General features: G+C 36.1%; 3 protein-coding genes across 3 annotated transcripts; 2 read left to right on the forward strand and 1 right to left on the reverse strand.

Moving 5' to 3' along the window:
- Positions 1-3,046: 3,046 nt before the first annotated feature.
- LOC18610545 (leucoanthocyanidin reductase-like) lies at positions 3,047-5,809 on the forward strand. The gene is made up of 5 exons (XM_018115860.2): positions 3,047-3,540; positions 3,621-3,761; positions 3,863-4,100; positions 4,981-5,184; positions 5,285-5,809. The coding sequence occupies exons 1-5, from the start codon at positions 3,364-3,366 to the stop codon at positions 5,542-5,544; spliced, it is 1,020 nt and encodes a 339-aa protein (XP_017971349.2). The 5' UTR covers positions 3,047-3,363; the 3' UTR covers positions 5,545-5,809.
- Positions 5,810-5,898: 89 nt separating this feature from the next.
- On the forward strand, positions 5,899-7,582 carry LOC18610546 (Pentatricopeptide repeat (PPR) superfamily protein). The gene has a single exon (XM_007046254.3). It carries the CDS (start codon positions 5,910-5,912, stop codon positions 7,344-7,346), a length of 1,437 nt encoding a protein of 478 aa, XP_007046316.3. The 5' UTR covers positions 5,899-5,909; the 3' UTR covers positions 7,347-7,582.
- LOC18610547 (Transmembrane Fragile-X-F-associated protein) lies at positions 7,522-13,319 on the reverse strand. The gene is made up of 14 exons (XM_007046255.3): positions 12,881-13,319; positions 11,833-11,923; positions 11,389-11,473; positions 11,002-11,071; positions 10,436-10,505; positions 9,850-9,919; positions 9,504-9,549; positions 9,164-9,416; positions 8,866-9,071; positions 8,656-8,730; positions 8,490-8,550; positions 8,269-8,349; positions 8,091-8,170; positions 7,522-7,796 (listed from the first exon to the last, which is right to left on the reverse strand). The coding sequence occupies exons 1-14, from the start codon at positions 13,018-13,020 to the stop codon at positions 7,718-7,720; spliced, it is 1,407 nt and encodes a 468-aa protein (XP_007046317.3). The 5' UTR covers positions 13,021-13,319; the 3' UTR covers positions 7,522-7,717.
- Positions 13,320-16,613: the final 3,294 nt, after the last annotated feature.

The raw sequence follows: 16,613 nt of genomic DNA on the forward strand, positions 1-16,613 counted from the left end.
AAAGAGCCATAAATTTGCCAACATCAACATGGTTTTGCTGTCATCAACCACATAGGTAGCCGGCGGTCACTGTTCTTACCTGCCGGTCCTTGCAGCAGCTCCACCCTTTCCTCCTTTCCTTCTACAACGGCCTGGTTCCAACTTGAAACCTTATCCTACCTAGTGTTATTTTTAAAAGATGTCCACTCAATCTAAAGGCATACGAGTTGTTAGGTAAGAATATCAAAGGCATATACTTACATTTTTACTTTTCAAAATATATACGTACGTCATGAAAATGACTATCCCTCGAATTGATTTCAAAACTGGGTGTGATTGTATTAAATGCTTCATCAACATGCTATGATCATTGGGTAAGAGGGGGGCTTTCCGTCCGTCCCATTTCCTTTCATATTTACTTTAAACTCTAACCTTGTAACCGGGCAAAGTCCCATGATTACTACATGCCTTTGTCTTTGAAAACGAAAGAAACCTTTTCCAAGCCATTAATTAGGGCCTAAAAGTTGAAGTGTAATCATTTCACGCATGCCTTAGGCACCAGGAAAACCCCACCAGAATTGCCATCGGCGTTAATCATTGTTTGAGAGACAAACAGCAAAATACAAGTAGACAGCTTGGCTTACATTCGCTAAAACAGGAATATATATATATGTTTAGTGACGTGAGACAGCTGGCTCAGTCATGCTGTTATTACCTACATATAACTTCCAAGATTCACAGACACAACGTAAAAACACTACTGCCAAGACTTGTACTTATGCATGTATGCAACCAATAATTTTAAAAAGATGAAGTTAGGTGAGTTCCACGATCCGTTAGGTGAGGAAGCAACCTTCAAACTTTTCAAAGTATATCTAACTGTTAAAGGTATATCGTTGTCTTTGGACTGGTTTAATGTAATTTTCTCCTTACTAGCTTCGTGGATAGATGGGTATATTCCGGTTAATGAACTCGAAATCAAAAAAATTTCTTTCAGTGGATTGATTTCGTATCGTGTTGATCGATCAATGATCTATTTTGAAACTTTTCTTGTTGATTTTATCTTGGAATCGTATGTGTTTCAATTTTTTTTTTCTTTATATCTCACTTTACTAGAGATATTGTGTTGCCAAATTAAGAGATTTGTAACGTGAAATATTAGCATCAAGTAATCTTACTTCCATTTTAAGAAATCATACATGCACCTAGCAGTACGGATTGACTAAATCCATTAGTTTAAATGTTTTAATGGATAAATTCAAAAAGGTGAAGAAACATTTGACTGTCAATCGTTCTTGGACACGCTTTGATCTATAATATAAGTTACCTTATTTTTCGAGATCTGGTAATTCAAAACTTATTTTCTAAATCTATGTGCTTGCAATATAACGAAGCCAGCCATCTAATTAATAATAGAGTTTTCCTCCCTTTTGATCTTGTTTTGTTTGGATATTAACATGCTTATATGTTTTTCTGTTGTCTTGGGGTTATTGGAAAATATTCAATTTGACAGAATAGTGAGACAACAACAAAGAGGAAGGGGAGGAAAAAACAGGGAATTAATCCACTTCCCATACTAAGAATAAAATAAAATTTAATGGGGTTTTTTTAATACTAATAGAAAACAAAATTTGGATCATTTTTGTTTAATCTAATTAAAATATTAATCAATATAGTGTAGTTTGTAATCAATATTCTTGTTTGATTAAAAAAGGGGAAAAACTTGATCTTATAGAATATCTTATATATACAGCAAAAATTTATATACATATAAAATGCAGTACTATATATAGCATGGGAAGAAAGCAGTAAAAGAAGAAACAAAGAGAGGGAGAGAACATTATAGGTTTTATTTTTTTTTTCTGGCTTTATTATTATTTTTAGTTAAAGGAAAAAGAAAGAAGAGCTTGATCACGTGACAATGAATTGGCAAAAACGACAAGATAAAAGGAAATTAGTTCAAAATTTGAGAAACGAATTATATATTAAAATACAATGGGATGGTTGGTACTTGGTAAGGGTAAACATTATTGGGAAATGACTTAATTTAATCTTATTTAAACAATGATTAGTACAGTTCTTGAAATAAATCACGAGGACACTTTTTACTAGATTTGTCTGCTTGTACTTGCAGCAGGTATAAAAATATATAAAAAAAATCTTAATTTTGGTCTTATACCTACTGTAAGCACAAGCAATAATAATCCTTTATTTGACTTATTCATTAAACCCTAAACCAATATTCATTAAACTTTTTCATTGCAATGTCTTGTAGCCAAAGGCATTAATTTGACTGGTACAAGAAATAAATTATCCTTTGCAGTTTAACCACCCCTTTCGATTGGGAAGCAGAAGCCTTAAAGTCAATAAAAAATTGTTGAAGTCCATTAGCCGCCATTGGTAGCTTTGCTTGATGACTCAGTTTGTTGGTTCAAACTTCACACTTCATCAATTTTCTATTTGAATTCTGAACCAAAGACACCTTAAAATGGTTGGGAGTGATTTTTTTATTAATGATAGATCGAGAGGGATTAGTGATTACCAATCAACAATCAACAGCTAACACATAGCAACGTGGGTAATCCATTTTCTCCTGCTACTTAATTGGTCATCAGAATATTTTATCAAAAACTTGTAGAAATGGTATTCATCTCAAATCTTTTAAAGAAATTAAGTAAAAGTCCCATGATTGCATGACAATGCCATGTTAGAAGCAATTGCCCTCGCAATCATTCTCCAAAAGACCGGGCGATCGAATTTAATTTATTTTCCTTCTCGTCACGGTCACGAGTTTCTTAGCTATCAGTCAAGGGGCAAACACCATCTTTATCCATTTCTTTGTTTAATTAATAAATTTAATTAGAGAAATAATAATAATAAAAATATCTTGTAAAGTAAGTATAGGATATATATAGCTACCTTTTTTTGGCAAAAAGCAAAGGAAAAAAAAAAAAAGAAAAAGAAACACGATTCCTTGAGAGGCATGAGAATTAAAGGATCTAGACCACGTCCCATGTTAGCCATTTTACAATCAGACTAAACAAACATAATTGTGTAAACCAATCGGCTTGGAATGTTTTTAATGCAAATTGTATAGGGATCAGAGTTTGACAAGGGGCTCAAGGCTGAAGTTGTTGAAGCCTGAACGGTAGTTGAAAGCCTTGGTCTTTGATTTACATTTTGGGCACCCTTCGGGCCTTAGCCTTCCTATATATGGAGCAACACCCCCAAGCTTCTAGTGGTCAGTTTCTTTAAGTCTCAACAACTCTTCTCTGTTTGCTAAATCTTGCAATCACGCCAAGAAGCCCAAAGGGCTGTTAGAATTTTTCTCGCTGTTTTTGCTTTGCTTGGAAAAAAGTAAAAATTAATTAAAGACCACCGAGCATGACTGCCTCCACAGCCAACGGCCGTGTCCTCATCGTCGGAGCAACCGGCTTTATTGGTCAGTTTGTGGCAGAGGCCAGCTTAGATGCTGGTCGACCCACCTACGTTCTGGTCAGGCCAAGTTCCAAGAACAAAGTAGCCAAAGCCCTTCAGGACAGAGGCGCCACAGTGTTGCATGTAATACTTTTATGAGTTGTTAATTATTCCTTTCTTTGTAGAGATGAATTTCTTCTGATGGGTTGCATGTGTTTTTCCAGGGGTTGGCACATGAGAAGGAATCCATGGAGAAACTGCTGAAAGAGCACCAGATTGAGATAGTGATATCAGCTGTGGGTGGTGAAAAAATTCTAGACCAGCTCAGTTTAATTGAAGCAATCAAAGCTGCTGGTACAGTCAAGGTAGAGGAGGCATTCATTTTTTCAGCCGACTAAACTGCTAGTTGTACAGTATTACTTTTTCCCTAAGCTTTCAACAAAAAAAAAAACCAAAATTAATGCAGAGGTTCTTGCCGTCGGAGTTCGGACACGACGTGGACAGGGCTGATCCGGTTGAGCCAGGGCTGACCATGTATAAAGAGAAGCGCGAGGTCAGGCGTGTGATTGAAAAGTTGGCCATCCCTTTCACCTACATTTGCTGTAATTCAATTGCTTCCTGGCCCTACTACGACAACAGGCACCCTTCGGAGGTCATTCCACCCTTGGATCAGTTTAAAATCTATGGGGATGGTAGCGTGAAAGGTAATATTTTACTTGCTGCCGTTCTACGTGTAACAAGATAAAGGTCAGTCAACAAAAGCATGCCCCCTCGATTCCATTAAGTTTATTAAACCCCACATTTTGGTAAATTTTCTTTTCTTTAATTTTCTCGCCCAAGAAAACTATGGAGATAGAGAAAGAACTGGGTACTCTTTTCAATAAATGAGATGGCCATGCATTCATTACACCTCTGGAGCTAGTGTTTGATTTTTAGTTAGTTAATGCTATTTCCTTTAGAAGAAAAAGTAAACATTATTCCTTTTTAAAATAATAATCATAAAATAATACTAATAATGCAAATTATTAAATGTGGCCAGCTCACATGTGGCCTCTTAGTGCCCTTTTTAAAGGAATTGAAAAGTCAAACTCCAAAGAGTTTTTCTTGTGACAGAGACACATGCAACAATACACAATGTTTGTTTGTGTTGTGTTCCTGAGAAAACATTCCTATGGTTTCTGATACTCACTTCTACCTTAAGAAATTTCCCAATAATTAATGATCTGTGCAATTAGATTGGTACATAAATTCGTATGGTTTTACACTTACAGACTTACCAGTCTCTTATTTCAGAGACTTATTTTTCGACTAGGAAGAGTTACTTGACACACGAGGATAGGGTAGATTTCCAAGATTTCATTCAGTTGTCACATCACATCCGTGACCTGGAAAACCTGGTTCATGTCTGGTCCCAAAACTGTCTGCGGCTCATCCGTGCATGTGGGCTTGGGGCTACTCTTTTTCACTGGATAGTGTCTGGATTGTACTATGATCCATAACTTTCTGAAGTTTTAAGTGTTTTCTTAGTTACCGCTGAATCTGCTGGTGATTTTCAGCAAATTTCTGTGTTTCCTCCTGGTGCAGCTTACTTCGTCGCAGGCACCGACATAGGGAAATTCACCATGAGAACCGTTGATGACATCAGGACCCTGAACAAGTCAGTTCATTTCAGGCCAGCATGCAATTTCTACAACATGAACGAGCTTGCAACTTTGTGGGAAAGGAAAATCGGACGAACCCTCCCCAGGGTGACAGTCACTGAAAATGACCTTCTCTCGGCTGCCGCCGGTAATTTGACCAGAAAGCAACCATCTATAATTATTACTATCAGTTTTCAATCTAAAATCAATAATCACTAATTTCCCATTCTTGTACGTTGAATCTGCAGAGAATTGTATCCCACAAAGTATTGTTGCATCATTCACCCATGACATCTTCATAAAGGGTTGTCAAGTCAATTTTTCAATCGATGGCCAAAATGAAATTGAAGTGAGCAGTCTGTATCCGAACGAGCCATTCAGGACATTGGATGACTGCTTCAACGACTTCCTAGTAAAAATGAAGGATGAAAACATTAAGCAAAGTAATGAAATCCCTGCCACAAAGCCAGTGGTCGAAGCATTGGCCATCACAGCAACATGTGCTTGACGTCAAAATTTCCAAACACAAACTATCCTTCCATATCGAAGTACTGCTAGTTTGTCTAAGTTGCAAAGATGATTCCATGTTGGTGTGAATGTATTCTCGTTTCCCTATTGATTTATTAGGTGATAGGGACATTGTAACAATGTAATTGAATAAGGGGCTTGGATCTTTGGTCTAAGGCTCAAATTAGTGAAAAACAAAATATTATTCGAAGGTGGAAGAAGGAGACACCAACTTGGTTGTCATACCAAGAAATGGTTTGCTCTGATTTGTGAGACTCCATGCATTTAGTAATAAAGATGATTTCTTTCCCAAAAAAAATGAAAAGAAACAATCTTCGATTTTAGAATGATACAAGACAGAGCACCATGAAGACTCTGTTCAACAAGCTTTATTCAACACTAACTTGTTCGAATCCGACCAATTTAAACATCGTCTCCTACTACTTTTCCCTCGTTAACTCTTCACCAAACTGCAAGCATTTACGCCACCTTCACGCTCGCTTGCTCAGAACCTCGCTGTACGACGATGTTATCCTCAGTTCTAAGCTTGTTTTGGCCTACTCCCAACACAACAAGCTCACCTCTGACTCTCTCTCTGTCTTCTTTCACATGCCCCAAAAGAATATCTATTCTTGGAACATCATAATCGGCGAGTTCTCCCGCTCAAATTTCCCCCTTAAAGCCATAGATTTGTTTCTTCGAATGTGGCAGAGTTCTGATGTCAGGCCCGATGACTTCACTCTCCCACTCGTTTTAAGGTCGTGCGTGAGTTGTGGACTGGTGGAACTAGCTGTTTCTTTCCATGGGTTGTGCGTGAAAATGGGATTGGAAAGTAGTCTATTTGTTGCTTCTGCTTTGGTTTTTCTGTATGTTAGTTCCGGGAAGGTTTATGATGCGAGAGTTTTGTTTGATGGAATGCCGAAGAAAGACGCAGTGTTGTGGACGGCCATGTTGGATGGATATGCGAAGCATGAGGAACCCATGTTGGGTTTGGAATTGTTTAGAGAAATGGTTGATGCTGGGGTTGCCCCCGATTGGGTGGTCATGTTGAGCTTGCTTTTGGTGTGTGGACAATTGGGGTGGTTAAAGCAAGGGAAGAGTGTTCATGGATGGTGTGTGAGAAGGTGTTTGGGGATGGAGTTGAATTTAGGGAATGCCATTGTTGATATGTACTTAAAATGTGCTACACTGGCTTATGCTCATAGGGTTTTCAACATGATGAACCAAAGAGACGTCATTTCTTGGAGCTCTCTTATATTGGGATATGGGTTGAGTGGCAATGTGAGTATTGCTTTCCGACTTTTTGATAATATGGTTGCCAAAGGGGTCAAACCCAATCAAGTTACATTTCTTGGTATATTATCAGCTTGTGCCCATGGTGGACTAGCAGAAAGAGCGCTTTCCTGTTTTGAAATGATGGGTGACTATGGGGTGACGCCAGAGCTGAAGCACTACGCTAGCATGGTTGATTGTTTGGCAAGAGCTGGGCTTTTGGAGCAGGCAGAGGATTTTATTAAACGAATGCCTATGGAGCCTGATGCAGCCATCCTAGGAGCTATTCTAGCTGGCTGTCGAGTTCATAACAACGTTCAGGTCGGTGAACGAATTGCAAGGAAACTTATTAGTCTAGAGCCAGAGAACTCTGGATATTATGTTCTCTTATCAAATATATATGCTGCTGCTGGTAAGTTTGATGACGCTGAGAAAGTAAGGGAATTCATGAAGGATAAGAATGTATCCAAGGTACCAGGTTGTAGCTCGATTGAGTCGGAGAGTTGGCTTTCCTCTTCAACAAAACAATGAAGTTTTATTACTTCCTGTTTTGTTCCTACAATAAGTGCTAGATAATGAAGTAGTAGTATAATTTTTTATCACTTCCTCTTTTGTTCCTGCGAGAAACCCGCATATTCTTGTTATTTGAAGAATTTGAGAGCTGGGAAGGGGGGAAGGGAAGGGAAGAGTGGGGGCACTCGAAACATGTAAAAATCACTAATTTCATTTCATTTCCATAATGCACCAAGTTATTTACATTTCTTGAATGACATTACACAACTATATCATGTTCAGTGAAACCAGAATGGCCAGCTTCTCAATGCTTGCGTCATCTAAAATCACAAGCAATTTGTTAACAGTTTGAAAATTTTTACATGAATCTGTCTACAGGTAAATTGGGACTACACATCATACACCGGCAGACGCTCCTCAATAGAAACACGGCAGATTGGACACCTTTTACACCTCTCACAGCAAGTACTGAGATGAAATTAGTAGAAAAAAATACCATAATTAATAACTAATGAAATCAGGTTCAACTTCTTTGGATAAGAAATGAAATATCCACAGTATCAGATATCAGGCATGTGCCTCAGGAAAAAAAATGGTATGCTACTATAAATATTGACTTTATCTATTTTCTGTAAACATATATTTATGATGCCTAAGCCAAAGAATTTCAGAGATAAATCTCTGCATTAACCAATACTGTTAGACAACACGAATAGACAGAATAGAAGAACATTAGCAACATTGGAGGGTAGACCCAAATACCTGCAGAGGACATGATGCCTACATGGGAGTAGGACTACGTTGATTTGTTCCTCAAAGCAAACTCTACACAGAATCTTTTCCTGACAGATTCATTAAATTAATAAGTACGAACTACAGTTGATAGCAGTCCAACAAAACGAATGACTTGGAAATAACTTAAGCTTGCTCCCGAAAATACATTTTGAAGTCTTTCGAACTCCTGCTGGCTAAACTTGGTGATTTCCGTCTGCTCACTGAGTGCAGCTCGTAATCTCCAAATCTGTAATTAAAAGAATTGGAAATATTAGTATAACATTGTAATCTCCAAGTCAGATGAAAACAGTTGCAATATTAAAGAGACTTAAAGTAAAGGAGAATCTTATACTTCCATAATTTGAACATAACAAATACTGTGTTTACCTCCTCAACAAGATCTGATTTTGGCATTTTCTTCACAACATCGGGTGAGAAAGTGTTATACCTGAATGATAGAGGATGAGAGAAAATAAAAGGGTGGAGGGGATACGTAGACATTGTGCTATATGATTACATGCATAAAGGAATTAGAGTGCAATAGAAAACCGACCCAGATGCCTCTGAACAGTAAAGTCTAGCCTGTTCCTCTCGACTTCCTTCATCAATTGACCACCAACCCAACAACCTGTTGAAAGAAAAGAAAGATGAAATGATGACTATCACTTGACAGTGCTTGCATTTTGTCTCCAATTGATACAGGCTCAGTGGTACTTGAGAAAAAATTAATCAAAATTTAAAAACTAGTCCTGATAAACACTACCTTGACCCATGGTGCAAGAACCCAAAAAACTCAAGAACTTTTGATGATACATCAAAGTATCTTCCAGAGCCAGCTCCACCATGTACTAAAATAACAATTTTCTCAATCAATCTATATGCAGCAAGAATAACCGCAGCTCCTTGCAGCAGCAGAAGGGGAGAAAAAAGGACTGGAGGTGATATATTTCTTGCACTAGGTGGTGTTCCCTGACATCACAGTTTAATGTGTAATACAGATACAACTTGAACATTTGTAAAAACTACCAAAGAAAGGCCCTTCTCAACAATAATAATTATACCTCTAAGTGCATGAAAAGCATGATTTGAAAACCAATAAATGGAATTTTCATAACATGTCCTCCAATATCTTGCAGGTTGCACATTCTGCTGTTCTGGTGCCTGTCTTCATCAGAAGATACTACAAAACCTCTGTTCCAGTCGAGGTATCTTATAGTCATTGAAGATGGAGTGGATTCTCCAAGGTGGGAATTTCGATGAATTGCTGGATTATACCACTTTGTACAAACAAGAAAGGCAAAGCACTCTGCAATACTGCAACACAATATAAGAGGTTATTCCAACAGGAAAATGCCACCGGAAGGAGCAAAAAATCATAACAGGAAAATGAATGTATTGTACCCAAAATTTATGAATAAATCCCACCAGCCTAGAGCCGCAACATCACCTGCATGTCATTGATGATCAACCATTAGCATCACATATGTTGAATGGTTGCAAAATATACTACTTTTTAAGGTGATCATTATTCTTGTGGAGAATAATTCAGAGATTATCAATATAATAAGCACAGAGAAGAAAGAATATTCACAGACAAATCAGTCTTCAGAGAATTCACATTTATAAACAAGTAAAATAAATGTAGCCATCAAATAGTTACACAAACAAAACTAGGTCACAAAAAACTTGAATGACTGTACAAGCAACTACTACCATTTGCATTTAATCTAAGAAACAAAATACTTACCACATAACTTTAAAAGGGTGAAAGTTGTGGCAGCAATGAAGAAGACCATAGATATTGCAACCCAAAAATGCTACAGATCAAATATGAGAAATTTAGCATCAGTTATCACGCCAATTATCAGGGCACAATTGCTTAGAATCATGTGATATAGACAATTAGATCATTCCAGAGACCATATGTATCATCACTAACATCACATCTGAGCATCTGCTGTGGTTTAGTATGAGTACTTTTAAAGTATCATGCCGTAAAAACACGCCGTTATAAATGTAAACTTATGAGATTGTTACAATCTAGATGCATATTAGAACAAAAGTTGAGAGAATGATCACAGCAACCATTAGTTTACCAGTAACATAACTTCATATTTCAAGCCTTGTAAGGAATATAACGAAATGTTGTATTATGATGCAATGAAAACTACAAGATGATAAGTGCAGAAAGCCATGGGAGATATCATCAGTTATAAAATTTATGACTAGGTGGAATTATAAGCACTAAGGTGCACATGTCCAAGAAAATTTTTTCATGCATCATGTGATATCTCCATAATGAATCTTTTATTTACTAGTAATTACAAACTTACAGGAAGGGTCTCCCATATCACTTCATCACTCATGCTTTCCTCATCTCCAGGCATTAAAGCCCTGCACATCCTGAAAAAATATTGCAGAAAAATCATTATTGCATCTAGAAACATTTGATAAGATACGATGGGATTAAATAACAGTAACACTTCAAACCACAATCCCACACCTGCCTACAACTGACTTAGTGCATTGCTTAAATACTATAGTTAGAGGAATTGGATAAGTCAAAACAATTCAATCCAAAAGTTTTTTTACAACATATATACAGGATAGGAGCGGCAAGAATGGGTTGGAATAGAAAATATATGTTTACAATCTTGTTGGAATAAGTCAACAGATGAGAGTTGGCATGAGGCAGACAGTCCACAACACACGATACATATAATCACCTAGAGGATTAATAAAAGCCGTAAGGGTGTCAATAATTTGTAAGATTTCATTCAGATTCCTGTTGGCTGGATCCAAAAGGTGTAGGAAATCAAGTTATTTAGATAGGCATAAGATTTTAGAGTACACATTAAATACTTAATCAACAAAACATAATGATAAACATAAACGGTACCTGATGTTATCAATCAAAATAGCTATTTCAAATGCAAGCAGGGGCAGAAAGACAATCTTCAAATTAACAACTGCAACACATACATTTTCACAAACAAACAAAATTAATATGATGAGCAAATTAAATGCTCATAATCTCTAATCAGCTACTTAGAGATATGGTAAGCTTTTGAAGCATCAAACACGTATCAGTTATTAACATGCTGACTCTGAACATATAAAGTAATTTATGAAATCATTAATGCAAATATTCACATTCCACCAAAGCACAACTCAGACGGAAAGATTAGCATTAAAGCAAAAGACAAAAATTTTAAAAGATAAAAATTTATAAGTAGGAGCAAGTGTATCAACAGATTATTATGTTCAAGGAATGTTGCCTGTATACCATAGCTGTTGTCAAGACGTATACACAAAAGTAGCTCAAAAGCGACAAGCAATGGCATAGCGATGACTGCGTGAAAGGGGGCCCACTGTGCATGAGAAAGACACATTATTATTATTTGGATTATTATCAAATACATGCCAATATGATTCAATGACTTCACAAGTGGGATTATATATACATATATATATATATATATGTCATGGGCCGTTTAAGTAACATTTTAACGTCACAATTGATAGTTAATGTCCTTATCTATAGTAAAACATACACGAGGCACAAATATAAACAAACTTATGGAGTCTTCCACTTCATTGTATTGAACAGTAATCCAATTGATTATACAATCAAACTTAAGAAGTAAAACGAAAGAGGTATAAAAGTCATAAAATATTTTGACACAGCTAAAGATAGCATCCAAACTTAGATAGAGATTATTTGTCATACATGGCGATCATGAGGCATTGATGGAGCAGGCAAAGAAAACCTTCCACGTGCTACAACTGCATGAAATAGCCATAATGGCGCAAATACAACCCTGCACAATAAAGGCAAAAAACAAGCAGTCTTAAACAAATAGAAAGCCAGAGAAAAAGCAGTATAATTTTTACTAGTGTAAGATGATTACATTTTCTCATCTCCCTGCTTACCTACTGAAGATAGCTACTGAATCTACATTGACCAGCAACAAAATACTTACGTGTTCTCTTCTGGACTATTCACCTATAAAGTGTCAGTGTATAACTAGCAGTTTCACATGGACCTCTACGCATGTTTGATAGCTCAGTGTATTAAAACCGTTAACTTTATATATGATCACAAGTATCTGAGTCAACAGATCAAGTACCCGCCATGTTACCAATGAGAATGACGAAAAAAAGCTATCAGCTAAGCCCCTAATTATGAGATTTTATGACACTTACCATATGTTTGATTTTCATGGATACCCCAAAGACAAGCCAAACCAGTCAATATTTCACCGCAGAGAACATGTTAATCCCACAATCAATATTTAAAATTTTACTGATTAAGCACACAAAACTTTCACATTTTCCATCTCAGAAAGGAAAAATTTTCCCCTTTGGTTTTCTTTTCCGTCTCAAAACCATGTGTATATCCCAAGTTGCCAATGAAAACCCCCAGCCTTGATGAATTATCTGATAGAAACTTGACTGCCTGTTGTGATTTACGTAGCATTGCACTCGAACTTCTAAAATCCAGTAAAATATTACTAAAAAATAAACTTACAGCTACAAAATTCAAATCACAAAAAAAAAAAAAAAACCTTCGATTGCATAAGAAATTATACACGAAAGATATAAACTTTATTTAATTAATAATATTGTGAAAGGAAGCAAGCAACACAGTGAATATTGTCAATGCAGGTAACAACATGACGAAGTAAAAACAATTGCTTTTTACATAAAACCCAACAATTGTGAAACAAATCGAATCAATTGTAACATCATTCATCGAGAGAGAGAGAAAGACGAACCACCAAGAACGAGAGACGGCATGGTGGAGCTTGAGAGCGAGCAAAAGGGTGAAAGAGAAGAGCAAGGCATGGGCTACCAGCGCCTGCAACGACTTCCCCACTCTCCTCCAGCTCATCACTCTCCTTCTCTCTACCAACATACCCTGCCCCCTCCCTCAATTTCCAGAAAAAAAAAAGAAAGGGAAATATCAAAATTTTGACGGAATTCTCAAGACACCCAGAAAAGAAGAGCATTCAAACTCAACAAAAGTGGCAACTTGACTTTAACGCCAAAGCAAGGTCCATTGTTTACGGTGGGAGAGCTTTTTCCGGACGAAATTACCCCTCACCTTTGGACAAGGAGGAGGCTAGGCTGGGCGATAGTTTTGGGGAAATGGGGAGGGCAATTTGGGCAAGAAGAACAAGTAAAGAAGACATCGGGTGGTTCCCTCATGAAAGTTACATAGGAAAGTTAAAGCTCAGATATTTATCCTTTTAAGGGGGGGTTTTTAAAAAAGTGAATATAGTGACATGGATTTCTTATAGGCCACGTGGCAGTCAGATTGGAGGTGTACTTGATTTGGAGATAGTTTCGTATGGATTTACTTTCCATAGTGGGAAGGGGAATGTTTGGGACACTGTTTGGGTTTGGGTTTGGGTTTGTGCTGTAAACTTGTAAAACAGGGGGCAAAGAGTGAATCCATGTTCGGTTCCATACCATTTGTTCAGTACCATGAAATGAATCCATCCTGACAACATAGATTTCAAACATAAGTAGATTTCCATTGTCCTTACTTTCAGTTTTTCATTCATTAGAAATTAATGTCAGCATATGATTTCAAAGAGTTTTGATGATTTTAGACATACGGAATTAAACAGATTTAAATTTAAAATTATCATTTTTCATATATTAATTAAGAATTAATGTGAAGAGCTTTCATAACTCTTTCTATTTTTTTCCCTTCAAACATCTGAATAGTGCATATTCTCTGTACTAAAATTCATAATGGCTAAGTCCCTAGCTAGGATTAGTGATTCTAATTCACTTGACAGTTCAACTAGGCAGTTGCTAGCTAGGTTTTTCTTTGTCTCTCTTTGAAACCAGGGAATGTTGTGTACATGCATGCAGGTCTTGCTACAAAGGCTATGTTTTGATTGAATGTTTTTCAAAAAAAAAAAAAAATTACAGGTTCAAAGTTTTTCAATTAAATTTCAAAAATCAGATTCTAACTTAGAATCTTCATTCTAAATCTATCCATCATATGTTCTGGTTGAATTGTACAATGAAAATGATATAAATAAATAAATATATAAAATTATGATGATGTGTTGATGATTATCTGGTAGTTTGCATTCCCATCATAGAATAAGGTACCAAACAATAATGCATTTCGTTTTGCCAATAGTTTATTTCTTCATCCACCCTTGACATTGACATTCTCAAATGTAGGCCTACTTTCTCATTCTCTACTAAATTGTTGGGACAACTGTGTTTGTGATGTTTACTCCCAAGTGCAAGGCCACAGCTGGAAGCTTCATTCCCCTTGGAAAGGACAATGAAAGGACCCAATTCATGCCCAAGCTTTTACCTCGGCACAGCCGCATGCCAAACCTGCAGCTTCTTTCAAGCAAGGCCTGCCCTCAAATAGGTTGGGCTTACAGGTTTGGACTCCACGATCAATACCCAATTTTCCTCACTACTCGATGATTTGTGAGCTGAAAAGGGACTGCCCTTGTTGAAGGATTTAATTGGCTGCAAACAAAAAGTCAAAGGAGCCATTGCTTGGCAAGTGCGCAAGAGCATATACATATAGAGTCCGGCACAATCTGGCAAATATCTTGACTTAAAGTAATGGAGAGAGGCTGCAATATTTAGTCCTGATCTTTTCTCTACTATTCTTATAAAATATTTGATAAAATAAATGTACTATATATTCACACAAAAACAAAGTTATATGTGTACGTACGAAAAGATAAATATACTAGTAGCTGGATAAAAAAACAAAAAAAAAAAAATCTATAAGCACCCACAAATCCACTTTCTTTGGCCACCACCTATCCATTCCCTGTTGTTGCTCCCTCTTTCCCACTCTCAAACCATATTCATTTCATTTATCCCACATTCCACATACATTTGCGTGTGGGTTTTGGACAATGTATCCCATAGTCTCATTAACCAAATATTTTATTAAAATATGGTACATGATATATACAAAATTCAAGCAACTTAAAATATAATTCTATTTGTTTTAATATCGTACTGAGTTTGAAAATGGTTTGTTCATGACAGCAGACTTGAGATCAACATTTTATGTACCGTTATCCAATTTCTAATAATGTTCTTCGTTTATTAAAAAAATTAATTGTCCGATTATTTCATATTGCAATTATAAAGGATCCAAAATAAAATTAAACACCTAAACATAAGTTAAAAACAAGATAATCACCTAAACGAAATGAACAATGACTAATTTCTAACACCAAGAGGAAGTTACAACGCCCTACCTTTACATACGAACAGGAATGACTAAATTGGGATATATTAGTAACTTCAAGTTGCATACCAATCCTGGCTGCCTACTCTTTTAGTCAGACTGATCAGACTCAAGATACAAGGGAAGAGCCTGGGCACCAGGCTCCTGTTTTCGAACTATAACATCGTGTAACAGTTGTTTTATAGTACATATTCATCAGCGGCTTGTCTTCGATTTTCACAGCACTTCAGCTTCGATTCTACTTAAACTTGTCTTAATTTTAGTTGACCACAACAGTCTCCTTTATCAGCTGGCATGAGAAAAAGCTGCTTGATTCCCCCCGAAAACAGGCCAACTGCCTATGCTTCAAATGGCACTTGTTAGATTCTTCAGCTGTACCCTATGCTCTACAAAAGTATATATGATGCAGCCCTGTTCACTCAAGGGTTCAGCATAGCTACTAGTCACTGTTTAAAGTATATATAAAATCTTTCTGATGATATCTCGTCATCATTTACTTCCACGAAATTTGATGTTGGAAGCTAGCTAGCTAGAGATCATGCCACTTTATTTTTTATTTTTACCATTTTTTAGTTCTTTTTTTCTTGTCTTGTTAAGTTAGAGATCGTGCCTCAACTCATCATGGTTAGGGTTGTGAGTGAAATCATGAGTTATTTACTTGGATTTAACTCATTGCATGCTCAGGGTTGATCCACTTCTTCTTTGAATGGAGAGTTTGGGCATTATTTTTTTTTTGGAAAGATGAATTTTGTATATATCAATGTCAAGTTAAGTCTAAAATCGAGTTCAAGTATCATTAATTGTAGAAAATTAATTGAAATTTGAGCCATTTCAATATACTTCACTTTAGGAGCTCACGATTTTGATTTAACTTCAATTGTTTTTAGATTTATTTGTAATAGAATATATATATACAAAGAATCAACATAGATAAGTACTTTTTTTTTATCATATTTACAATTTTATGTTTATTTTTTAATTTCTAATATACACACGAGGAAATCCATTGAAAAAATAGAGGATTCAAATTCAACTTCAATTTTATATTTTTTTAAAAAAAGATAATAACTTTTAGATTAACTCTAAATTATTATAATTTTCTCTTTGTAAATTTATTTTAATCAAGGCTTGTTTGGTCAAGTTCAACCGTTTGATCGTAGCAGATGAAATTAAAATATTTAAAATCTTGTATATACTTAAGCTATTTAACAAGGTCTAGCATCAATCAATCAATCAATCATGTTGTATTTTTTTTATCT

This window comes from Theobroma cacao, chromosome 2, assembly GCF_053813885.1.
Source record: "Theobroma cacao isolate CCN51 chromosome 2, ASM5381388v1, whole genome shotgun sequence".
Classification (NCBI taxonomy): Eukaryota; Viridiplantae; Streptophyta; class Magnoliopsida; order Malvales; family Malvaceae; genus Theobroma; species Theobroma cacao.

Bases quoted from the DNA above. Each gene is read 5' to 3' on its own strand.
- LOC18610545 (XM_018115860.2), top strand. From the start codon at position 3,364: ATGACTGCCTCCACAGCCAACGGCCGTGTCCTCATCGTCGGAGCAACC. The intron at 3,762-3,862 runs GTAGAGGAGGCA...AAATTAATGCAG, and splicing joins AAGCTGCTGGTACAGTCAAG to AGGTTCTTGCCGTCGGAGTT. The intron at 5,185-5,284 runs GTAATTTGACCA...TTGAATCTGCAG, and splicing joins CCTTCTCTCGGCTGCCGCCG to AGAATTGTATCCCACAAAGT.
- LOC18610546 (XM_007046254.3), top strand. From the start codon at position 5,910: ATGAAGACTCTGTTCAACAAGCTTTATTCAACACTAACTTGTTCGAAT.
- LOC18610547 (XM_007046255.3), bottom strand. From the start codon at position 13,020: ATGTTGGTAGAGAGAAGGAGAGTGATGAGCTGGAGGAGAGTGGGGAAG. The intron at 9,550-9,849 runs GTAAGTATTTTG...AATGACATGCAG, and splicing joins CACCCTTTTAAAGTTATGTG to GTGATGTTGCGGCTCTAGGC. The intron at 8,171-8,268 runs GTATTTTCGGGA...TGAATCTGTCAG, and splicing joins AGTTCGAAAGACTTCAAAAT to GAAAAGATTCTGTGTAGAGT.